Below are 24,743 nucleotides of genomic sequence, written 5' to 3'. Positions count from 1 at the left end.
GCCACGCTTCCCTGTCCTTCACTCTCTCCCTTGGTTTGTTCAAACTCATGTCCATTAAGTTGCTGGTGCCATACGAACATCTCATCCTCAGTCACTCCCTTCTCCTCCTGCCCTCAATCTTCACCAGCATCAGGGTCTTTTTCATTAAGTCAGCTCTTTGTATCAGGTGGCCAAAGTATTGGAGCTTCAGCTTCAGCATCAGTCCTTCCAATGAACACCCAGGATTGATCTCCTTTAGGATGGACTGGTTGGATCTCTTTGCAGTCCAAGGGACTCTCAAGAGTCTTCTCCAGCACCACAGTTCAAAAGCATCAATTCTTCAGCATTCAGCCTCCTTTATGGTCCAGCTCTCACATCCATACATGACCACTGGGAAAACCATAGCATTGACTAGATGGACCTTTGTTGGCAAAGTGATGTCTCTGCTTTTTAATATGCTGAGGTTGGTCATAGCTTTTCTTCCAAGAAGCAAGCGTCTTTTGATTTCATGGCTGCAGTCACCATCTGCAGTGACTTTGGAGCCTAAGAAAATAAAGTCAGTCACTCTTTTCATTTTCTCCTCATCTATTTGCTGTGAATAATAGCGATCACCCTATCCAACTTGCATAACCCTCAAAGCCACCCTATGAGGTGGTTCTATCATCTTCACTTTAGGGATGAGGAAATCGAGGCCCAAAGAGGTCAAGCAATTTGTCTAAGAATGCACAGCCACGGCACAAAAAAGCAGAGCCAAGACTTGAACTAGTTCACCGGGCTCCAGAGCCTACATTTGTAACTACTGTGCAAAAGTATCTTTCAAAGAGCAGCCTGATGACTGGCCTGGGCAGGCAGCCAATGGGACTGTCAGGACAGTCATGTCTCGTCTCCATCCACGAGTCTCACAATGTCCCACTGTAATTATTCCTGTGTACAGATGAAGAGACTGAGGCTTAGCATGGGTATGGACCTCACCCAAGGTTAAGGTAGAGGTCAGTGCTGGGGCCCCACCTGAGCCCTTGGAGAGTCTGAACTGCCTGCCTGGACCCTTCTTCCTCCAATTGCTGTGTGTTTTTATTGGATCGGCTCTATCTGAAGCACATAATGAAGTTGTCAAAGAGAAGCAAGTTGCAAGGAGTTTACGACTTGCTTTTAAAATATAATTACACGGATGAAAGAAACAGAAGTCTTCGTGCCCATGTGGGAGCCCTGAGATCCTCAAGGAGCTAGTGCTTCCCTGTGAGTGGCACTGCTGGGGCAACGGGGTGCGTCGCAGACCAGGATGGGGTCTCCACGCGCGCCAGACCTAGTGCCTTGATCTAGACACTGGTCTAGGGATTTTGTCCCCAGTTTTGGGGGTCTGGGGACTCTCTGATGTAACATCACAATAACTGGCTTTAGAGTCAGTTTGGGGTTAGTCCCAGCTTCTACTGAATCATGAACTGCAGGCATTGGGCAGGTGATCTGGTACCTCCACGCCTCAGTGTTCATCTCCATGAAAGGAAGGATACATGAGGGAGGATTCAGTGAGGTTCTATGGGTAAGGGGTTCCCTGTAAATGCTCTGCAAAGGGGATTTTCTCCTTCAGGCTCTTGGGGATGAATGTGCACCAACCAAGCTCCTGACAGGCTCAGCCATGGACCAGAACTTCGGCTAACTAGTTGACTGTGGGAAACAGAGTTGCCATGGAAACGGCAGCACGCAGGCCCGTGATCTTCCCTGCTTGGTGGCCACTGGGACCTCAGTTTCCTCATGTGTGTAGTGGGAAGGCTACAGGAGCAGCCATGTGGGAAATGACTTTCAGAATAAATAGACAAAAACAGTCTTCTTTCTTTTTCTTTCTCCTTGTTTGCCAGCCATCCCCCACCTCCCCCATTCCCACCCCATTGGCAGGGATACATGGGAAAGCCAAATAGGGTTGGTTCTAAATGGTTAAAATCATGGAGCTAGTGAAGCCCAGGGCCCCCGCCTCCTCTGCAGGGTATGAGATTACTGGGACAGCACTGAGACCCACTGATAAAATGCTTAGTCCTTGGTAGTCCCTTCAAGAGACCATTCCTTCTCACAAGCACAGTGGCTAGATCAGGAGTGAAGCCCCCAGTTCCCTCAAGGTTCCAGTCCCAGCTCTTCTCAAATTAGCTGGATGCTGCTGGGCAAATGCTTTTTGCGTCTCTTAGCTTCAGCTCCCTTCCTCTTGAACGGAGAACCACAGCTTCCACCACCTGCCCTCAGTTTGGACCTGTGCTCCCCTACCCTTCCAGCAGTATCGCCTACCACCATTCAGTGGGGCTTCCCTAGTAGTTCAGATGGTAAAGCATCTGCCTGCAATGCAGGAGCCCAGGTTCAATCCCTGGGTCGGGAAGATCCCCGAGAGAAGGAAATGGCAACCCACTCCAGATTCTTGCCTGCAGAATTCCATGGAGAGAGGAGCCTGGTGGGCTACAGTCCATGGGGTCACAAAGAGTCGGACACAACTGAGCAACTAACACACACACACACACACACCATTCATTAGGTTGCTTTGCTATTCTAATAGACTTGGGACGCACTCAGAACAGGAACCTTCCTCCCGAGCCCCTTACATTTCTGGCAGGGGAGGTGGCCCAGGCCACGCTCAAAGCTGATCTCTACATCATCCGAAGAGTCAAGCTGTCAGGCACATTTGTGAAAACACAACTCTGGCCACAGTGAAAAAAACAAAAACATTCTCCACACCTGTACCCCAAATATTTTATTGACTTTTAATAGAAGAATTGGAGATAAAACATTTTCCATGTTCTTTGCTTTCCGGACTGAGCCTCTGAAATATTTTTCAGGTAGATACTTCTGGGAAAGAGTTTAGTTGAGTGATATAAATTACTACATTGAAATGTCATCTGAGCTTCCTGAAAACAATTTCCCATGGTTTGTTCTTGCCTAGGTTTTATTAAAGCAACACTGGTGGGGGGGTTTTCCACTAATGATAAAAAAAGGATGTACATTCATGAAGTATCTGGATAGCACAAAAAGAAAGTGAAAACTACCCACAGTTCCCCTCAAAGACAACCACTGCCAACAGGCTGAGTTAACTCTTTCCAGGAGTATCTATGTACAGGCATATATAGAGAAACATAAAAGAACTGGATACAGTAACAGTGTTTTCATATATGGACATACGTTTCCTTTTACAAACTCAAGATGAAAATTGAATTTTAGTTTTCCAAAATATTTGATCCCATGTAAAACTCATTTTATTAAAATTTTATCAGTTCGATTAATAATATTTAGAATTTTTCAGATACAAGATAACAAATTTTACATAATACATACTTTATCTAAACACAAACTTTTTTTTTTTAAATATGGGCTCATACTGTATATTCTTGGGTGTAACTTGTTATTTTTTTTTAAAGCTTTTTCCCATTTAAAAAATCAGGGCATAAATAACATATTAATGTGCAGTTCTGGGGACTTCCCTGCTGGACCACTAAGACCAGATGCAGCCAAATAAATAAATAATAAAGTAAAAATAAAATATCTAGAAAATGTACAGTTGTGTGAGATTTTAGCAGCACATGTAGTCACGTAACTACCATCACAATCAGGATAAGGAATTTTGCCTCTCATTTGGTGGTCATCTAAAATATACCATCAAGCGTTCTGTCATTTGCAGGGCAACGATTTAACCAGTCTCTTCTTTTTTTTGCTGGTCATTGGAGGTTGTTTACAATTTTCCTCTCACTGATTTGGCGATCTGAGGGAATGAAACAAATGAATGAAAGCGAGTGAAATCTGGGATTCACATTTTCCTGCCGCTCCACCAACGGGCTGGGCTTCTCCCTTCTCTGCTTGGAAAACTGCACATCCTGAGACCCAGCCCAGATGCTCCCCTCTGTGAAGCCCTCGTGATGCCAGATGGAGAGTTGGTTCCCCCTCTTCTGTGGTCCCAGGACAGCCAGTCACACACTCTATAGGACAGGCATTGTGATAGTCGGTTTCTCTTCCCCGCTCCAGGCTCTGAGATGGGCGAAAGTTGAAATCTTTGGCAGTCTCCTGTTCCCCACACCTAGGCCATGCCTGGTTCACAGTGCTCTGTAAATGTTCATGAAATGAATGAACATTTCACCCTGTGGACAATTTCAGTATTTTGCTGATCTCTTAGGATGCAGGTACCTTCTGAGCATGGCTGCAATATGGGCTGCATAAATTAAGCTGGCAACTTGGGGAAAGCTGGATCTTTACCTCTGTTCAAGACCCAGGGTCAGGGGTGCAAATTCATATTTATATGGAGTCATTCCAATATTTATCTAATGAACAAATACATAAATGAAAGGTGTGGTCCTGGACCTCTTAGCACCTGTTCTTGGTGAGCTTACAACAGGGACTCAAGGAATCCACCTGGGAAGCCTTCACACTTCCCCTCTCCGGTCCCCTCTCCCACGCAGCCTTTTCTTAAAGGGATACCCTGGTGGCTTAGACTTGGCGAAACCGCATCACTTGGCAACAATGCCCAGACACTTCTGCTTGTGATCCAGGCGACAGACCTTGAGTGGTGAGCACCTGCTTTAATTTATTTAAAGCACACTTATTAATATCTGTATCTGCAAGGTCTAGCACAGGACTTGGTGCATAGAAGGCATTTTTAAACGTTTGAGCAAGGATGACATGTGGATATGAAAAGGATAACAATGTTTGAGAAAGATAAAAACGCCCGTCATTCGCTGAATACTTCCCGAGTCAGGTTCCTGACTAGGTGGCTCCCTACAAATTCCTTTTCTTAGAACAGCCCTGGGGTGGGTCTGTATCATTCACTCCCCCATCTTGCAGGTGGGCTCCCCTGTTGCTCAGGCCCACACTGCAGGGAGAAGCGTCTGTTGGAAGTTGAAGCTGGAGCGTCTGGCTCCAAAGTTTGCCTTCTCGGCGAAGCGCCCAGGAGCGTCCACATCCCACTGCCACCTCTGTCTCCCCGGGTGCTGCAGGTGAAGCTCGGTAACGGGTCTTGCGTTGAGACCGCGTCCTTCCAAGTCGTGCAAGGATGGGTTCCTGGGAGGCTCCGGAGGCCTATCCGCAGGCTGCGAGCAGGTGACTTGCAGCGGGGCGCGCTCTACCATCAGGTGTGTATGCAGCGGTGACCTTCGGGAAGTGTCCGGCTCAGAACGTGACGCCAGTGGACGCTCGGTGACGGCCTTTGGTGAACTCCCGCGGCTGTCAGCGGAGATCTGGAGACAGCCCCAGGCGGAAGATCCTGCCCGGGACGCGGCACAGACCCGGGACTCGGGAGCCCAGAGCCTCGGCTTGGCAGCGGCGCACCCACCTGGGCGGGGCTCGGGGCGGGGTTCGATGGTGGCACACCCACCTGGGCGGGGCTTGATAGCGGCACACCCCCACATGGGCGGGGCTAGGGCGGGTCTTGGGCGGGGCTCCGGCTGCACCCGGCCGGTCTGAGCCCGAGAGGCCGGCCCGCCCCACTGAGCAGGCGGAGGCACTTGCGCGCTGGGCCGCCCCCGCGCGCCTCTCCGGTCGGGGGGGGACGGGGCGGGGCGTGCCGGCGGCGCTCGGCACTGACGCTGCGCCGACGCGCCCGACGTCGGGCACGTTGACGCCGGCGACGCGCCGCCGGGCCCGCTCCTCCTGCGCTCCGCCAGTGTCCGGCCGCGGGCCGGCCTCAGTGACTGGGGGCGGCGGGCCCGGGGCCGCGGGGCGCGGGGCGCGGGGCGGGCGGCGGGCGGCCTTCGTCGGGCCCGGAGCTCGCCCGGAGCGAGCAGCCGCCCGCGGAACGTCCTCGCCCGCTCCCGCCGGCGAGCAAGGTAAGGCAGCGGGGCACCGAGGCAGGGTCGGGGCGGAGCGCGGCGGCTCAGTGTCAGCGCCCCCGGGAGCGGCGAGCGCGGCCCGCGGGGACCCCCGGCGGCCGGGCTCGCGGGGCCGTGCGCCCCCCGCGCTCACGCCTCCCTGACCCCCGCGCCAGGTGACCCAGCCCCGGGCGCGGGCACGGGGACTCGGGGCCGCAGGAAGCCGCGGGCCAGGCCGGGCTCCGTGAAAGCCGGTCCCCAGCGCCCTGGGGTCCCCGCTGCTGCCGCACCGGGGCGCGGGTGCGAGCCGGGCAGAGGCGTCGTTCTCGTCGGGTGTGCGGCGCGCGGGCCTGGGCACCTCCGTCCCGGGGGTCCGCCGAGCCCGGAGCAGCGCCCCCCGCCCCGTCAGTGCATTTGAGACAGAGGAGCCTCTCGGAATCTCACCCTTTACTTTTCCTCCCCTCCTATCCATCCATCTCGACCCGCTGTACTTCCACTCTGGAATAGTTTTGGGGGGCGGGAGTGAGGTCGGGGGGAAGAGGCTGTGAACTTACATAAGTGAGGTTGACTGACCAGCCGTCGCAGCCTTTGCAAAAGCACTTCTCGCAGCCCTTAACGAGCCTGGTTCCCGTTTAGCGCTCACCAAATCCAGCCCAAGAATTCGGGGAGCCAGTCAGTCCTTCCCCGGAGCTGACTGCACACATTCCTGTAAGATGCCTGATGGGTTTTGTACTTGTCAGTTTTTTTGACTGTATGCTCCTTCTGTGCTTTTTCCTGAACATGATTGGGTGGCACGTGTTTTGACTTTCTCTCTCCCGCCCCCCCCCCACCGGGAAATAAAGAAGGAAAAAAAAAAGGGTTACAGAAACACACTTGTTTTTCAACAATCAGAAAGTACGACTTTGCAGACAAAATGCCACAGGGTTTGTCCTTTCTGTGAGGGGTAGTCTGTTTGGTCTTTAACTCTTCACTAATTATTGTAAGTATTGATGTCTTCATCTTGGGTGTGCCTTCCACTTCGGATAGGCCTGTGTGTGTGTTTTCCCAGCATACTTCTCTCTACAGAGCCCAACAGTCAGATCTGGGAATTAGCACAGCATTTCATTTATCGGCTCCAGATAGCTAGAAAGTCACAGCTTTGTAGAAGCCTTTATTTAGAACTGCCTGATGACGGTGGTCTGGATCTCTTTTTTTCAAGATGATGTGCGAGGTGATGCCGACCATCAGTGAAGCAGAAGGCCCCCCGGGAGGAAGTGGGAGCCAAGGGTCCAGCTCCCCTTCACAGCCAGATGCAGATTCACATTTTGAACAGTTGATGGTCTCCATGCTGGAAGAGAGGGACCGTCTTCTCGACACGCTGAGAGAGACCCAAGAAACGCTGGCATTAACCCAAGGGAAACTGCACGAGGTTGGTCACGAAAGAGATTCCTTGCAGAGGCAGCTCAATACCGCCCTTCCACAGGTATGGATGACTTTCCCCCGCAGGTTTTTGTCTAAACGCTTTTTTTGGGGGGGGATGCTGCTATTTTATATGTGTGTTTTGCCATCATCACTTGCGCAATGGTGGTTCTGTTATTTGTAAGTCACATACAGATAAAGTTCCTAAGGGATTAAACTTCTTAGCTAGAGCAGACTGTGGTGTACTGTCAAGTCCTGTGAAGACACCTTATCAGTCCTGTTTGTCTCTTTTGGGGGGGCAGCAGAAGGAGCCGCCTAGATTTGGAGGAGCGCTGCCGTGTTTTGGAAAAAGGGCCACCGAGTAAACCATCTCTGTGGTGCCTTCCGTTTTGTTGCTGTAAGCCTTTCCCTGCTAATCGTGTGGCTCCGTGGGTTATATCACGTGTTTCCAGTTCCCTAATGCAGTGTCCTGGACAAATGGAATGGATCTCCCAGGAAGAGTATATTTACAGTCTGCCTTTCTCAGCAGCCAGGTGCTTTGTACGTCAAGTTTGTTTCAGGAGATAGAAGACTGAAGATGGCTTCCTTCGGCACTTTCTCTTTAGCAGCTGAAACTTATAAAGCTCACAATCACAACAAGGTTTTTTACCTAAGGGTACTGCGTTTGGAGCTGTGTCTCCAGGCCTTTTCTTGTGGCGCTGAGTGAGGATCTAATGACAGGTGCAGGGAGGTGTCAGCCGAAGACTGTGAGGTGGGTGGCACAGAGCATAGCGGGAGACGCAAAGGTTCCTTGGGTGTTTATGACTGCGGAGGTGCCGTTTGCCTTACTCATAATAGGTGCCTTTATGGTGCTGTCAGATAGACCTGAATAAGCATGCATGCATTCTCTCGTGATGGGTCTGCAGTGGTAAATTAGTAAATGAATAATTACTAGCTTTAATGCATTTCTTGGCTTTAGTCAAGTCTCCTGAAAGATTGATAAGCCAAACATTTGGATTTCCTCTTGAGCAACAAGAATTTGATGTCAGTGCTATAATGTTCCTTCTCTGTCAGATTTGAGAATCATGGAAGTTTTTTTCCCATTTGAGTCTTATAAATTACCGGGTTTGTTTGGGCCCAATTTTATCGCTAGTACCACTGTCTCTAGGAGATAGTGAAGGACTGGTGTGCTGCAGCCCACAGGGTCACAAAGAGCTGGACACGACTCAGACTGAACAGCCACTGCCACCATCACAAGCTTTGAAGGATTGCCCAAATTGTGCTTTACTGGGATCTCATTGTAGTATTTGTAAATCTTTTCAGTACTTGGGCATTTTTCTTTTGCTTTTTCTTAATCGTGTTTCTCTTATTGTAATTTGAGGTGCATCCACGGACGCGTAGTTTTTGGAAGGATAAGCACAGGGACGAAACAGGGAAGGGCCGGGAGTTTTGTCAAGTCCAGTCTCGTGCAGTGGAGGTTGTCACGCCAGCAGTGCAACAGTTGCTCAGTGGTTTGTTTCCAGCTGCTGCTCTGTGGTGTAGCCTGGAAATGCCTTGTCGGGTGAAGAATGTGATGATGTCACCGTTCACCTACTGAGCGCCTGAGCCCAGTGTTGTAGAAACATGGGAAGCAGAAAGTAAGCGTTACTTGGATCCTTCCCTTTCTTGGCATTTGTAGTCTGTTTGGTGGCTAATTGTGTGACCAGGTGGGTGTGTGAATTAACTACTGCCGGATTATGTAGGAAGTAACAATGTACTTAAAAAAAAAACCCTTTACTGTAACAGAACATAGGTCAGAAAAATTCACACATCGTAAGTGTACGTTACAGTGAATTTTTCACCCAGCAAACACACTCTGGTAATTACTGCCCAGATCAAGAAAAGAACATTCTCAGGCTGCCCAGGAGCCCCTCCCACCTGCTCCCAGCATCTCTCCCAGAGCTAACCGTAGTCTTTTCATCAGTGAGTAATTTTGACATGTTCTTGACTTTATATAAATGAAAGCAATATGTATATTTTATTTCATGATTCTTTCATTCAACATTATCTTTGCGAGCTCTGTCCATGTCGGTTTGTTTGTTCTCATCTGCTATGTAACCCAGTGTATGAATGTACCATAGGGCTTCCCAGATGGCTTGGTGGTAAAGAACCCACCTGCCAATCCAGGAGATGCAGGTTTGACCCCTAGGTTGGGAAAGTTTCCTGGAGTAGGAAATGGCAACCCATTCCAGTATTCTTGCCTGGAAAACTCCATGGACAGAGGAGCCTGGTGGGCTATCTCGTCCATGGGGTCGCAGAGAGTTGGACATGACTGAGCGACTGAGCGCACACACGTGAATGAACTGTAATTTATCCTTTCTGTTGTTCGTGGGTAATCTGAGTTGTTTCCAGGTTTTACAGATGCTGCCCTGAATGTTCTTACTTGCTTTTTGGTGCGGATGTGTATGTGTTTCTGTTGGGTGTGTTCAAAGACGCAGCACTGCCAGGGGATGGAGTGTGTTCTACGAAAGGTGGAGACGATGACGGTTGTCCGCCCCACCCCCGCCCCGGGTGAGGATCCGGTGGTTCCACTCCTTGCTGTCTTGGGCTCTGGTTGTAACTGTCCGGGGGTGTTGAACAGTGGCAGCTCGGTGGGGTGGGACCTTGCTACTCCCTGTCATCCCCAAGCAGGCAGAGCCGCTGCTTCTCTGTGGGCGTTTGTTGGCCGTTTGCATACCTTTTTTGATGAAATGATTGTCTTTTGCCCGTGGAGTTCTTTTTGGATATTCTGAGTGCGTGCATGTACGGCAGGGTTTTTATTTTCCTGAGTGTGTTTGCCTTGACTCTTAGTGGTGTCCTTTGAAGAACGCAGAGTCTTACTTTAACATGTCCCAGGTGACCGGTCTTTTTAGTGATATTTAATGCACTTGTGGCCGTTGGAAGATACTAACTTGAAGCTGCATGAAGATACTATCTAGTGAAAGCTTTATTGTTTATCTTTTACAGTGGGGTCTGTAATCCATCTGAAGCTGGTTTTTGTTTGTGGTGTGAGAGAGGGGCCTTGACTCCTTTTTTATCTTTTCAGGGTATGGGTGTCCAGTTGTACCTTTTTTTTTTTAAGCTATTCTTTCCCCAGTGTCATCTCTGTTGTAAATCAAGTGACTGTAAACGTGTGGGTCTGTTTCTGGACTCCCCTCTGCTTCATTGATCTTGTTGTCTTTTTTGCAGAAATGCCACACTGTCTAAATTACTGTTGATTTAGTTAGTCTTCATATCTGGTAATTTATATCCTACTGCTGAGTCCTTATTCAGTATTACCTTGGCTAATCTTGACTCTTTGCATTTTCAGATAAGTTTTAGAATCCACTTGGCCGTCTTTCCCCAGAAAATGCTGGGATTTTAATTAAGGTTAAATTTAATTTGTTGACCAGTATGGGGAGAAATGACATCTTTTTAATGTTGTTCTTATGATCTATGAACACAGTATGGATAGCTTTCCGTTTTTTTAGATCTTGTTTAATTTATCTTAAGAGTTTATAGTTAGCTGTATGTCTTGTACGTGTTTAATTAGATATCTGATATTTTTAATGCCATTATAAATTACTAATATGTAGAGATAGAATTGATTTTTCTATATTCACTTGCTGACTCCATTTATTTCAAATAATTCTTCTTTTTTTTTTATGTATACACAATTATGTCTGCACATAAGTGCTTTTTCCCCCTTTCCAACTGTGATAACCCTTTTCTCTTCCTTGCCTTATTGCACTGAGTAGGGTGTCCAGTTCCGAGCACAGCGGTGGGCAGAAGTAGTGAGAACACGTGTCCGTGTCTCGTTGCCGTCATCAGAGGAAATCTTTCAGTGTTTCACTGTCACATATGATGTTAGCTTTTTTGTAGATATTTTTATCAAAATATGTAAATTCTTCTGTTAGTTTGATAAGAACTAAAGTCATGAACTAAAACTGTTATATTAAATTTTCTTAAGTTTTTTTCCTGAAGATTTTGAAACAGGTGATTCTAAAACAATCCCAACCTGATCTTGATGTATTCTCCTTTTGTTGGACTTTATTTGTTAGTGTTTTATTTAGGATTATTTCATCTATACTCAGAGTCTGTAATGTTACTTTCTGGTACCACTTTTCCTTCTTGGTTTTAGTATCAGGGTTATACTAGCCTTATAAAACAAGGTGGAGAGTGTTCCTTGTTTACCCCCAGAGTTCCTGTGAGATTGCTGTTTTCTTTCCTAGATTTTTGGAAGAATTGATTGGCAAAACCAGTTGGTTTCATTGTGGGGAGGCTTTTAATTTCAGATTTAATTTTTTTCATGCAAATAAAAGTTTCTGACTTTGTATGTCTTCTTGGGTCTATTTAGGTAAAGCCTTTCCCCCCTGCTAGGAATTTACTGAGGCCAGCAGACTCTCCAATTAGTAAGTGTCCTGTGGTTCTTAATATCTTTCTTATCTGCAAGATGTGTTGTCTCCCCGTTTAAAAATCCTTGATACTGGTGATTTGTGCTTTGTCTCTCTTAGTCTCACTAGTTTTATCAGTCCTTTCAAAGAGCCAACTTTCAGCTCTGTTTTAAAAAAACTTCATATTTGTTTTGTTTCCTTATTTTCTGCTCCTTTATCTTTCATCTGCCTTGTGTTTCGTTTGCTATTCTTTTTTTCTGGTTTCTTGGGATAGAGGCTTAATTGATTTTCAGCCTTCCTTCTTTTCCAGTATATGTGTTTAAGGCTTTAAGTTACTCTCTAAACACAGTTGGTTGCATCACACAAATTTGAATAAGCTAAATTTTTGTTATCTTTTATGTAAAAGTATTTTCTAATTTTCATTGTGTTTTTTAAAATTATTATTCATGGAGTTCTTAAAGAAGTGTGTCATTTAACTTCCCAATGTTTGGGGAGGTTTTTCTAGTTACCCTTTTTTGATTTCTAGCTTAATTCCATGAAGAACCCCGTCTTAATCTTTTTGGGCTCCTGTTTTAAATGCCGCAGACTAGCTGGTGAACAACAGAAAGTTGTTTCTTGTAGTGTGGAGACTGGGAAGCCCCAAGATCAAGGTGCCAGCAGGGGCCACGTCTGCTGAGGCCTGTTTCCTGGTTCCTAGACTGCCCGCTTCTCCCTGTTCTCAGCACGGCAGCCCATTCCCTGCTGCCCTGAGCCCTCACAGAGTCCCTGCCTCCTAGGATCATCACCGTGTGTGGGGTGAAGTTTGCGGGCACGTAAACCGTCAGCCCACTGCAGTCCCTGGTGTACCCCGCATATCTCAGTCCTTTGAGATGATTCAGGTTTTCCTAGTGGCCGAATGCGTTTTCAGTTTGTTATGTGTTCCTTGGCCTCTTGACAGTAACCTGTATCAGTGGGAATGCAGTGGCCCGCGTTGCATTAGTTAATCAGGTTTGTTAATCATGTGATTCAGATTCTGGTATGGTAGCCACGTTGAATAAAGCAGAAACAGGTGAAATTAACTGTAATATATTTTATTTAGCACACCCAAGATATTGCCATTTTAGTGTGTAATCAGCATGATGAAACCTAATGAAGTATTTCACGTTCTTTTTTTCATGCTAAGTCTTTAAAATCCAGGGTGTGTTTCATGCTTGCAGCACATCTCATTGTAGAGCCAGCTGCATTTCAGGTACTTCGTGGCTGCAGGTGATTACGTACCAGGGAGCCCAGTTCCATGAGAGACGTGTCTTTAATGTCTCCCACTGTGATTATGAACTTGGCTGTTACTCCTTTGCTATTTCTGTCAGTTTTTATGTATTGATATTTTGAGGTTATGTTATTCGGCTTATTCAGATGTAGAATCCTCGTCTTCTTGCTAGACTGAACTTGTATCAGTATGAGATGCTCCTTACTTTAGACACTATTTGACAGTGATATTGCCACATCAGTGTTCTGTACTTGTTTGCCTGGGCATCTTTTACTTCCAGCTGTCTGTGGTCTTCCATCTGAACAGGTACCTCTGTGAATAGTGTATAGTTTTCACTTTAATCAGTTTGACGCTTTTTGTCTTTTAGTCAGAGTATTTGCTCTGTTTGCGGTTTCGATATTTCAGTTTGTAGACACCGTGTTACTGGTTGTTTTCCGTTTGTCCCACCTAGTCTCTGGTCTTTCCTCTTGCCTTCTTTGGGAAGTATGAAGTGCTTTCCTGGTTCTGCACTCTTCTGTCGGGTTGCTGGGTGTCCATTCGCAGACACAGTGTGTGTTTTACATTCAAGTCTAACTTAGTGCTTTCACTGCCTCCCTGACACGACTGTGTCCTCTTTGTCACTGTTATACTTAGAAATTTTAGATATGTTTTCGGTGTTACCATCGTTTTGTAGAGTTGATATTTACCCTCATTGTCGGTCTTCACTTGTTTTTTATGTTTCTGTCAGAGACTACTTTTCTTTTTCCCAAAGAGCTGCCTTAATATTTTTTTAGTTCATGTCTGTGGGTGATGAGTTGTCTCATTTCCATTTGCCCTAAAAGTCTTTATTTTGCTTTCACTTTCAAAGAGTGTTTTTGTTGGGTATAGAATTCCAGGTTGGTGGTTATTTGTTTTGCAGCATTTTGCAGATGCCAGTCCATTATCTTCTAACTTCCTTGTTCTTGAAAAGTCAGCTCTCAGTGTTACTGTGCCATTAAAAGCCACACCTTTTTTCCTCTGAGCGCTTTGACATTTTCTTCTTGCCTTAGGCACCCGCAGAGCTGTTTAAACCAATGTGTGGTTTTCAGTTTTGAGTCAATGGTCTGATTCTTTAACCAACTCTTGCCACTGTCGCTGTTAGTCAGTTTGGTCGCTCAGTGTCCGGCTCGCTGCAACCCCATGGACTGCAGCACGCCAGGCTTCCCTGTCCTTCACCATCTCCCGGAGCTTGCTCAGACTCATGTTCATCGAGTTGGTGATGACATCCACACATCTCATCCTCTGTCGTCCCCTTCTCCTGCTTCAATCTTCCCCAGCGTCAGGGTCTTTTCCAGTGAGTCAGCTCTTCGCATCAGGTGGCCAAAGTATTGGAGCTTCAGCATCAGTCTTTCCAATGAATATTCAGGACTGATTTCCTTTAGGACTGACTGGTTGGATCTCCTTGCAGTCCAGGGGACTCTCAAGAGTCTTCTCCAAAACCACAGTTGAAAAGCATCAATTGTTCGGCGCTCAGTTTTCTTTATAGTCCAACTCTCACATCCATACATGGCTACTGGAAAAAAAACAAAAAACCATGGCTTTGACTAAATGGACCTATGTCGGCCAAGTAATGTCTCTGCTTTTTAATGTGCTATCTAGGTTTGTCATAGCTTTCCTTCCAAGGAGCAAGCGTCTTTTAATTTCACCATCTGTAGTAATTTTGGAGCCCAAGAAAATAAAGTCTGTCACTTTTTCCATTGTTTCCCCATTTATTTGCCATGAAACGATGGGGCTGGATCCCATGATCTTCATTTTTTGAATGTTAAGTTTTATGCCAGCTTTTTCACTCTCCTCTTTCACTTTCATTAAGAGGCTCTTTAGTTTCCATCCCTGTAGGCGTTTCTTATTCCCCTTTCTGTCTTCTTCCCCTTTTTCTCCACCGTGAGGGGCCCGATAATAGTTTTTAACAGTGTAGTTTAACAGCAGGCTCCTTCGATACATTTTGTACGTTTTTCCATTTCTTTCTTTTTTTTTTTTACTGATCCGTCCTTCAGTTTTACTGATCCTCTCTTCAGCTACCTCCAGTTTGATGTTAAGCCCAGAGACTGAGTTCTTAAGTTCAGTCCCTGTTATTGTAAAGTTCTAGAATCAGTTTTGAATCTCAGGAATGTTTCCTTTTGTCAGGTGTGTTTTTGAACAGGTGGCGTTTGCCTCTGGTCGCTCTGGCACCTCTGCTGTGCTGATATGCATCGACGCCTCTGGGTCTGTATCGGTTCTTTGTCTCTTGGTCGTGTTCGTTTTGACCCCCTTTTTTGTGTTTTTGGTTGCATGTTGAACATTCTGTATGGAAAACCCTAGAGGTTCTGGTGATGCTGTCCTCTCTAGTTTCCTCTGATGCAGACCTCCAGTGGGGACAGAGCTCTTTGTTCACTCGGGGCCTGAGTGCCTTGAGGCTGGTGGTCCTTGGAAGCTCAGTCTCAGCAGCCTTCAGCCACCGTCCCCCTGACCCCAGGGAGGAGCCCTCCAGCGTCTCCATCTAGAGGCCTGGGGTGCCTCCCAGGGCCCCCCCTTCTCGGCAGGTCCTGAAGCCCCCGGTCTCCTGAGCACCATGAGGTGACTGATGCTCAGCGCCCAGCTGGTCTGGGCAGAGTGTTGGGCATGCGTTCTGTGCTTCCCTTTTTCTTGGGGAGCTTGGGCTCTAACATCCAGCCTGACTTGTCAGGCCTGCACTCGAATTTTTGTCTTCCCAGCCCAGGGAACCGTCCAGAGCTGTGTTAGCCAGTCCCCTCTGATGGACTTGTCCCCTGCGTCTGCTCCCAGAGCCGGCTTTGCTCAGATGCCCTGAGGGAAGGCACAGCCTGCCAAAATAAAATTCCCTTTTTTTTGGAATCTTAGGTTGTGACTGCCTTAGGACGTCTTTTAAAATGTATTTAGCTTTTCTAGCTCTTGGTAGGCCGACCTAAAGCTGCTTAACGTCGGGGAAGCCCTGGGGTCTCTCTCTGAAGCGCATGTAACTGAGTGTGAGAGTCGCTCAGTCGTGTCCGACTCTTCGCCACCCTGTGGACTGCAGCCCGCCAGGCTCCTCTGTGCGTGGGATTCTCCAGGCAAGAAGACTGGAGTGGGCTGCCATGCCCTTGTCCAGGGGATCCTCCCGACCCAGGGATCCTGCATTGCAGGAGAGTCTTACCAGCTGAGCCACCAAAGGAAGCCACGTGTAACAGTCACCGTAATTCGACAGATCCTCTGTATTTGATCCAGGAGAAAACAAGAACCGCGGTCCTTACTTGGTACCCACGGTGGTGTCTCTACTCAGAATCCCCAGCTTGCCTGGGCTGCTTCAGTGCCGCTTGAACTTGGGAAGAAGGTGGAGCCCACAGCCATCGGCCTGGGGACAGAGGCGCCGGCCCAGGGTGGCCTTGTGATGAGCCGCTGGTGGTGGAGGAGAAGCCTGAGGAGGGAGGGGTTCCAGGACCTGTATTCTGTGACGTGGTCACATGCGGGGGTTTTCTTCTTCAGTTTGAAAAAATGACTGCTTTTAGTCTTCCCTCCAGTTTCACTTGAAGCTTGAAAATGAAGATTTTATTCTTAAAGTTGAGCGCAGTGATTTTACAGTCTTTTTGAAAGCAACAATTGAAATTTTAAAAAGACATCTCAGAGAACTCCAATAGATAAAGCCAAAAAACAGAGAACGTGTTCAGGGTGAACTATGGGCGGGACCCCCGACTGTATTCTGTCTTTCCCAGAGTCTGTGATTGCTTAGATGGGTGGATCTAGGACCCCAGGCACCCTCGGGACTGAGGTCCTCCAGTGACAGCAGAGGTCAGGCTGAGCCAGGAGCAGGGCAGACTGTGCCCGGTGAGTGGAGAGCCGGAAGGGTGGGAGAGGGGCCAGGAGAGGAGGGGGGTGCCTTGGGGGGCACGAGGGGCAGCACCTAGCAGGGTCTGGGGGGCGCTGGCTGTCGCGGCTCGAGGCAGGGCCACCCCTGAACCTCTGCCGTGCAGCCCCCATGGGGCAGAGTTGTCTGGCAGCTCAGGGTCAACGTGAAGAGGGCAGGTTGAGTGAACCCCTGTCCCCACTGTGGGTTCATTTTCAGTGCCTGGAGCGAGCTGGGTGAAGTGAGTGAGTCAGTCAGGGAGGACTGAGCTCAGGGTCAGAGTGAGGGACAGCTTGCACGGTAAGTCCTCCTCACCCGGGTGGGTTCTGGGCACTCAAGTTCAGGGGTGCCCTTTCAGTGGCCTCACTGGAGGCGTGTTTAGGGGGTGGAGGGGGCAGAAGATGTGCTCATTCCTAGCGGTGGTGGTTTCGAAGCCGTTTATACTGTTGGGTTCGACTGCGACCTGGTATCCTTGCAGGGTCCTGTGTGACGGTGGCCCTGGGCTGTGGGCACGGCCCTCCTCCTCCCGCAGCCCACGCGCACTCGCAGCCCACGCGCACTCGCAGCCCACGCCCTCCCGCAGCCCACACTCACCTGCCATCCTTCTGGCGGCCCATCCCCTCTCTGCACCCTGGATGCTGGCCTGAGCCCCACCCCCCGTTCCCATGGAGCCCTTGTGCCGGAGTGGGGTCCGGGTCCCGGAGACGTACGCTCTCTCAGGTCCTGGCCTGGCGCACATGGCCTGCCTCCTGTGGGTGGGCTGCGGGCCTGTGATTTCCTGAGTCTTGGAGCCGCCTGTGGGGTCCACTGGTGAGAGCTGGGCCCTGTCTTCACACACAGGTTGACTCAGGGAGGGTTCAAGCCTGGCGGGCCCTCTGTCCCCACCCCCGTGCCCCGCCAGCTGCGCTGGGTTAGGGGTCATCCCTCACATGACATATTTTTGCCTTTGCGAATATGTTAGTTCTCTCAGGAGGCCATTCTTCTGACCCTGTCCTCTGCTTGCTAACTCTTATCTCCTGCTAAGAAATCTGGCAACTAACTTTTTCAAGGAACCATGTCTACCCTGTGTATAAAACTCCTCAAAAACGCTCATATTCCGACAGCAGTTTTATTTCCGCAAAGGAAATAGTTTTTAAAGTAGAAACAATGTGCAGCTCGAGCTTCACAGGGTTAGTGGCTCCTGCTGGCCTCCCGCTTTTGGCCTCGCTTCGGGACAGAGCGGTTCCTAGGGCCCTGCTCTCGCGGTGGACGGCGGGCTCGCTGAGCAGCGGCGGTGACTTCAGAGCCCTCTTTGATGCTCTGTGCACTCCCTGCTGCTCCCTGGGGGCCTCCGCGGGCCCTGTGACCACGTGATGTCCTGCCACCTTGCTTCTGACGTTGGAGGCTGCAGGGTGGAGACTTCTTGATGCCCAGTCCTCCGTTTACTCACTGGTTCGCCTCTTAGGGAGCACCCGGGCTGCTCTTTCTCTCCCGGCCCCTGTGGGCGCTGGCATTGGTGTTTATCCGGCATGTTCGTCAGCTGTCTTCGCTTTCCAGAGATGTTCACCTTGACCCCCTTGGCTTGGCTCCTGCGGCCTTGGGCCAAGGCCCCATTAGTCTCTGAACATCTTGTTTTCCGGCACAAAACCTGTCCCAGGCCCACATTGTGTTTTTCCTGCCTCAGGTCTAGACTCGTCCCTGTGGGGAAGGGTTTAGGAGTCAGTACCTGGGGCCCAGGTGTGCTCATTGTCACAGGGGTGAGCATCTCTCAGGTCCTTCTGGGGAACAGAGCTAGATAGAAAACTCATTTTCTAAAAACCCCAATTTCACATTGTTATTTTCTAACAAAATGGAGCCTTTCCACTTATTTTACATTTATTCTTATTTTACACTGAGTTTTGATGTCTAATGATATTAGCATTATTTTCTTTGTCCTATGATATACATGAAATATTTTCAACATTTTATTACCGTACTATTATAATGACCCTACTGTATGAAGCTTTAGAATTTCTTTGCAATTGATTTGGGCCTTAGAATAAACATATCTGAAGAATGTATAGATAGAATAACGGATTTTAAAGCAATGTGAAGTAACATGAACCACACAAATAAAATTTGATACACAATTAGGTTCATTTGTTTCTGTTTATTCTTAATTTTAGGCTTTGCATTTTTCTTTTGGAGTTAATGTTTCTCAAATACATAAAGTGTTTACTTGGCTCAAAATTCAGAGTGGTAGGAAAAGGCACCCTCAGACACCTGGTGTCTCCTGTCCCACCCAGCCCTTTGCAGGCGAGGCGCCAGTGTCCTTGCCGAGTGAGCTGTCCTGGGTTCTGCCTGTGTGGAGCAGTGAGCAGTGGTGCCCCCCTCACCCTCCGAAAGCAAACAGTGAAGGTTTGTTGCCTGCTGTTGCTAATTAGAGATGCGGACAAAATGTTTCCACTTTGTAGGTTTTCCCTGTGGCTGAAAGTGAGCTCTTGGCTGAGGTTGGCAGCTTGGATCATGGGTCCTTGGCAAGGAAGGTCCACCCAGGGAGTTCTTATTCCTGGCTAGCCGAGTCTCATTCTTATTCTGTGGGGAGGTTTCATCTTGCTCTGAAAATGAACTTGGGAACTTGAAGCCTCCCTTGAATTACCAAGGTTTTCCGCTTTGCACGTGGGCCAATTATCCGCCCTGCCTGTGTAATCTGAAGCCTTTGCCAACAGTGGCAGGAACATCGACTTCAGGCGGTGGCATGCTGAAGCTGTCCAGTCATCTTTGTAGAAGTTTGAGTTCTGCTCGAGACTGATCGATCTTCAGAGCCATTAATCTCTCTTAAAACCAGAAGGTGCTGTTGGAAGCCGGGCTCCCCGCTCTCCCCACCTGTAAAGTGGTTCACGGGAAACATGAATGCCAGGTAAGGTCAGGCCCTCCATTCCCTGGAGTGGAAACCGATGTGGCTGGGCGCACGTCTCCAGTAGTCTGAGTATTCTTGTGGATGGCCTTTGTTTTCATGCACATCACAGCGTAAAATAGGACCTCAGTTGTGACTGCATGTGAAAGCCAGGTGGGGCAGAGGGTTGAGGAAGGTCCGTGTAGAGTTTTATTTTGCTGTTTGGTGGCTCAGCTCCTTTCCCTCTGCCTGTCGGCCACCTGGCCTTTCGCCCCTGGCCGCGCTGTCTGCAGGCGTTTCACCCAAACACGGCATGTCTGTGTCCTCCAGCTGGCGACGGGGGCTTGGAGGAAGGGTTTACAGCAGGCCTGCGGGTGTGCACGGGCCTCTCACACTTGGGCCTGGTGTTCAGGTAGATCAACACTCGCGCGTGCACACACACCCCCACCCACGTCAGAGTCAGGGCGGGTGCACTTCCGAGGAAAGCAGCCTGTTCAGGCAGGGTTAGTGGGACTTCCCTGGTCTCCTTCGTCGGTCACCTCACGGAGGTGAGCCTTCAGCATTCTCATCAGAGGGACAGTAACTGCTCCTTTTCATTGAGCGGTTCTTAATGTCTGCTGTGGGTTAGGTGTTGTCTCAGGGCTGTGTGGATGCACGTTGAGGGAGATTAGGTGAGAAATAGCCAACAGTTATTGCCTCTGACCCTTTAAGAATTGAAGGACAGTTGCTTTGCAATGTTCTGTTAATTTCAGGTGTGTAGCAAAACGATGGGGTTTACATACATACATATATATTCTTTTTCAGATTCTTTTCCCACGTAGGGTATTAAAAACCACCGAATGGCGCTCCCTGTGCTCTGCAGCAGGTCCTGTTGGTTACCTGTTTCACATGTACTCGTGTGTGTGTTAGTCACAGACCCCTCATCTGCCCCTCCGCCGTCTTCCCCTTTGTAGCTGTGAGACTGTTTTCTTTGTCTGTGGGTCTGTTTCTGTTTTGTATACAAGCTCATTTGTATCTTTTTTTTGGCTGTGCTAAGCAGGGCATGGGGTCTTAGTTTCCTGGACCACAGATGGGGCTCGTGTCCTCTGCAGTGGAAGCGTGGAGTCTGACCCAGTGGCCCACCAGGGAATTCCCGTGTCTTTTTTTTTTCTCAATTCCACCTGTAAGTGATATATGATAGCCTCTACGCTTCTCTGTGTGAATTCTCTCAGCGAAGTCTCGTAATGATGCCAGAGTGCACTTCGAACAGCACTGTTAACAGAAAGCAGGCTGCTATTATGTACTCCATTCTATAGGAGAAGAGATTCAGGTGCCAGGAGCTGGCAGACCACGCTGGTGGCCAGTGCTGGCCCCCAGGCATTCTGACTCCAGGGCTCCTCCCACAGGAGGAGATGGTGGTGGGCAGGGTGCCCCCAGGGCCTGCGGGGCTGGTCCGGGGAGGGCCGGGGTTTGCTTCTTCCGTGGAGGGTCCCTGCGGGCTCAGCCCCGGCCCCTCCACGCACGCCCTGCCTGTGGGTGTCTGGGCCCCACCCGGAATCGGGGCCCTCCAGTGGTCCCTGCGGAGCCCAGCGCCCAGCTGCTCTGCCCTGGCGCTCCGCACAGCACCTGGCAGGGCCCTGTGACGCCGACACAGTGGTTTCCTGACGCTGGCACTTGGTTTCTCTGACGCCCCGAGTCTTTGCGGCCGGCCCCCTCAGACGTCTGGTCTGGTTCTGACTCTTCCTGAGGCTCTTTCTCCTCATGAATCAGGCGTTTAGGGTTTAGACGCTTCTGTTTCTCTACAGTGTCTCCGCTGTCCCGCATCGCTCTCCGCTTTCCACAGACACTCTTTCCCGCGGCGCGTGCCCGCAGCCCTGGAGCTCATGCGTTGCTCAGCGCCTGGTGAGGTTCCGGCCGGGCCGCTGCGGCCGTGAGTGAGGCAAGAGCTGTGGCTCTGGAGCGGCGCGCGTGTCGGGGCGGGCGGCCCCGTCCTCCGTCTCACCTGTGCCGTGACTGCGGTTGCGGCACAGCCCTCCCGTGCCTTCCGCTCTGCTTCCGTCCCCAGGTCACCTCCTGGAACCTCTGGGTGCTTGTCTGTAGAGTAAGGGGAGACTTGCCTCAGCGCAAAGCTTTCTAGATGGAAGCCCGTGTCTGGAGGATCTTCGAGGGGCCTCCTATGCCAGGGCCACCGCCCTCGGGGTTCTGGGGGGCGGGGGGAAGCCCTGGGTAGTTTCTGCATCCCTCTGGCCCCGTGACTGTTTTTGTTGTCCGGTTCCCGCACCGCCCTTTGCTGTGGCAGAGGGCAGGGTTGACAGCTGGCCGTGGCCAGGCTGAAGGAGCGAGGGGTGATGCTGGGCACGGACGTCCCTCTCCCCGGGGCCGGGTCCTTCAGGCGCCCATGGGGAGTGTTCCGACACACTTGGATGGGGTGTGGTTCGCGCTGTGGGTGTCGATGGGGGTTTTGTGAGAAGGGCCAGGAATCCAGTGATGGGAGGGAGCCTGCGAGGATTGTCTTAACCGCGTTTGTTTTTGCCTGTGTGGAATGAGCCGCTGTTATATCCGTGTGGCTCAGAGGTTGTGCCTCATGTGGAGCTGGGGCAGGGCTGGGCCCTCTCTTTGGGCTGCGCGGCTGCCCTGAGCCTCCCCAGAGCCGGGCACTCGGGGCGGGCAGTGCTGCCCGGCCTCCTGCAGGCTGCTGCAGAGGATTGCCAGGAGCTGTGGCCACGATGGGGGTCAGCTGTGGTTGGCAGAAAAGAGAGGGACGCGAGCAAAGAGTGCAAGCGGGGAAGGGTGCACAGTGTGTGCAGCAGCCGTCCCTGCCCCAGCGCGTCCTCGAGGGGCGACGTCGGGGACGCAGCCGCGTGTTCAGCGTGCCCTCATACTTCTTGCTGAGAAACGTGGGTGAACTCTGTGGTGGGTGACATGAGACTGCCTGCGTTGTCCCCCCAGGAGGTCAGTCACTGTGTGGACTCTGCAGCCTCCCCAGTGTCCTGGGGAAGTGGGGAGGGCCAGTCCTGGAGGCCACGGGCCCTGTGCTGCCGCGCGAGGCTCTGGGGAGGCCGCTTATCCGGAGACCGCACCCGAGCTGCCCACATCACTACCCGAAGCTGCAGTTGGCCGCCCGCCTCTGGACGTCGCTTGCAGCTTTCTGGCTGGAGTCTGGGCTCCAGGCCCATGATGGGTGAGTCTGAGGCTGTTTTGCGCTGACCCCAGGTGTGGGAGAGGCCGGGACAGCAGGCAGTTGATGCTTCCAGCTCCTCCTGTGGGTCACATGCTGTTCCTCAAGGGCAGAGCACCTCCTGGCCAGAGGATGGGGGCTCCGAGGCTGGGTGGCCAAAATAGATGGCAGGCAGCAACTACCTGACCACAAGTACTGACAGTGGAAGAAAACAGTTGCTTCGGCGGCAGATGGTGAGGCCTCCTCCTGGGAGGAGGTCTCAGGGACAGTGACCGTGTCCAGCTCTTTTCTGCCCTGACCTCCTGCCAGAGAGAGGAGAGTCCAGTCAACAGAGATTGAAATCAGGGCTGGGGTTTTCCTCCTCCTGTCAGCCCTTCTGTTTCCATCACTCTCTGGTTTTGTTTCTTGTTCCTGACGACCTTTACTCCGTTTCCAGGAGACAGTTTCGCAATCTCGAAGTGTTGCCTTTTTGGTGTGTGTAGCAGGGTGCCTGCTGATTACCTGAGCCTTCGAAAGGCCCATGCAGGGGGAAAAAGTCGTGGGTGGTTAGAACAAAGGGTTTAAGTTGGAAAGAATGTACATTCCAACGTTGTTTTCTTGTGCAAACCATAGAAATTCTTGGTCCCCAAAAACTTTAACAATGAATTAAAAGATTGCTTGAAAGTGCATTCCTGTTGATAGGTTGTGCGTGCTTTGTACAAACCCTTGGATGTCCAGTACTTGCCTATTTGTTTCACCAAGGTGTTTTTTCTATTAGTATTAAAAGGGCCAGGCATTTTCAGGAAGTGAGACATTTTCTGGTGTACCTGTTCAGTAAGCAACTTCAGGCTGATGATAGCTCATCTTGCTGCTCAAACGGTTTCATTTCCCTCAAGAAAGAAGTGAAGTTCCTTGGTGTCGACTTGGAATGCGTGTTTTCCTGTCCTTTGAAACCCTACCAGTGTTGCTACAGGGAACTTCATCTTGAGGTTATCTCCCTGGAAGTTGCATGTTAATAAAGCCACTGACACAAGTAACTGCATTTGTGGTCCCTTTAAATACTGTCAGTAATTCAGAGGGAGCTCCTGTTCCCATCTTTGTGTATTTCCCGTGCCCAATGGCAGGTGTTAAGTTCCCTTTCTTCATGTTAGGAAAGCCTCTGTGGAAAGAATTGAGGGAAAGGAAGCCGTTGCTGCCCCCGGGCAGTGGGATAATTATTTTCATTAGGACAGAAGTGTTGCTCTCGTTTCTGGCAAACACACGAGCATCCTGGCCTCCTGCTCCTTGTCTGTAGTCAGGGGCAGGTGGTCCACCTCTGCGGCCGGCGTGCCCCCTCAAAGGGGACTGCCGCAGCTGTGTCTTCAGCCCCGAGGTCAGGACGCATCTCCCGCTGAGGCTCTGGGCTTGGCCATTCTGTGGACGCGGCCCATGTACAGAGCTGTGCCAGCCGCTTCCCCATGCCGCCCGGCTACCCGACCTCCTCGCTGCCCGCCTCTGCTTTCCGCCCTCTCTCCCCTCCAGGACCACGCAGCACAGTCTCGGTTTCTCTTTGCTAACACTACTGCTCTTTGGCTTCCCAGTGTGGGCCCTGCGTGCTGAGCCTCGCAGGGCACCTCCTGCCCTTCCTTGCCCGCCCGCCCGCCCAGCTCCCGGGCGAGCCTGAGCCTCGGCTGTGCGCACGCAGTGCCCCTCCCTGGCAGCAGAGGCCAAGGCTCAGCTTCTTGTTGGCACTCCCGGCCTCGCGTCCCAGCTTCCTTCAGCTCCCACACCGTTTTCCTCCATAAACGCCTGTCCTTGCTGGCCGAACCAGTCTGTTCAGCCTGCTCCCCTGCCCTCAAACCATGGCCTGCACACGTCCCTTCTCCCGAAATGCCTTTCATGCTCCCTCGTTCAAAACCCCACCTTTGTCTCATGGCCGAGACCAGGCCTGGGTGGTCTCCTCACACCTCTGATTTCTGCTGGGCCTCAGGGGGCTGCCCCGCCTAGAAGAGATGATGGAGTCTGCTGCCTGGGGCTGGCTTTACTTTTTATCTTTTCTCCAATCTCCAGTTTTTAAAATGCCTTCAACTTTAAGAAAAAATCAGATGAAGCAGCAGGGTTGGGTATATATAAAGGCCATGCATGAGGAAGCAGGAGAAATCACGCGGTCGCCTCCTGGGGTGT

General features: G+C 50.4%; 1 protein-coding gene across 7 annotated transcripts in view; it reads left to right on the top strand.

The window, feature by feature from the left end:
* Positions 1-5,556: 5,556 nt before the first annotated feature.
* Positions 5,557-24,743, top strand: part of PPFIA1 (PPFI scaffold protein A1) — a 77,230-nt gene continuing 58,043 nt past the window's right edge. For all 7 annotated transcript variants that reach the window (XM_055415294.2, XM_055415293.2, XM_088832344.1 and 4 more), the window contains exons 1-2: positions 5,557-5,762; positions 6,943-7,206. In XM_055415294.2, the coding sequence (XP_055271269.1) occupies positions 6,943-7,206 (264 nt within the window). In that variant the 5' untranslated portion in view covers positions 5,557-5,762. The remainder of the gene's footprint in view (positions 5,763-6,942; positions 7,207-24,743) is intronic.

This window comes from Moschus berezovskii, chromosome 25 (assembly GCF_049115385.1).
Source record: "Moschus berezovskii isolate FMDL1 chromosome 25, NW_MosBer_1.0, whole genome shotgun sequence".
In the NCBI taxonomy this organism is placed as follows: domain Eukaryota; kingdom Metazoa; phylum Chordata; class Mammalia; order Artiodactyla; family Moschidae; genus Moschus; species Moschus berezovskii.
The sequence above is the reverse complement of the archived record's forward strand: the minus strand, read 5'-3'. Positions and strand labels throughout refer to the sequence as shown.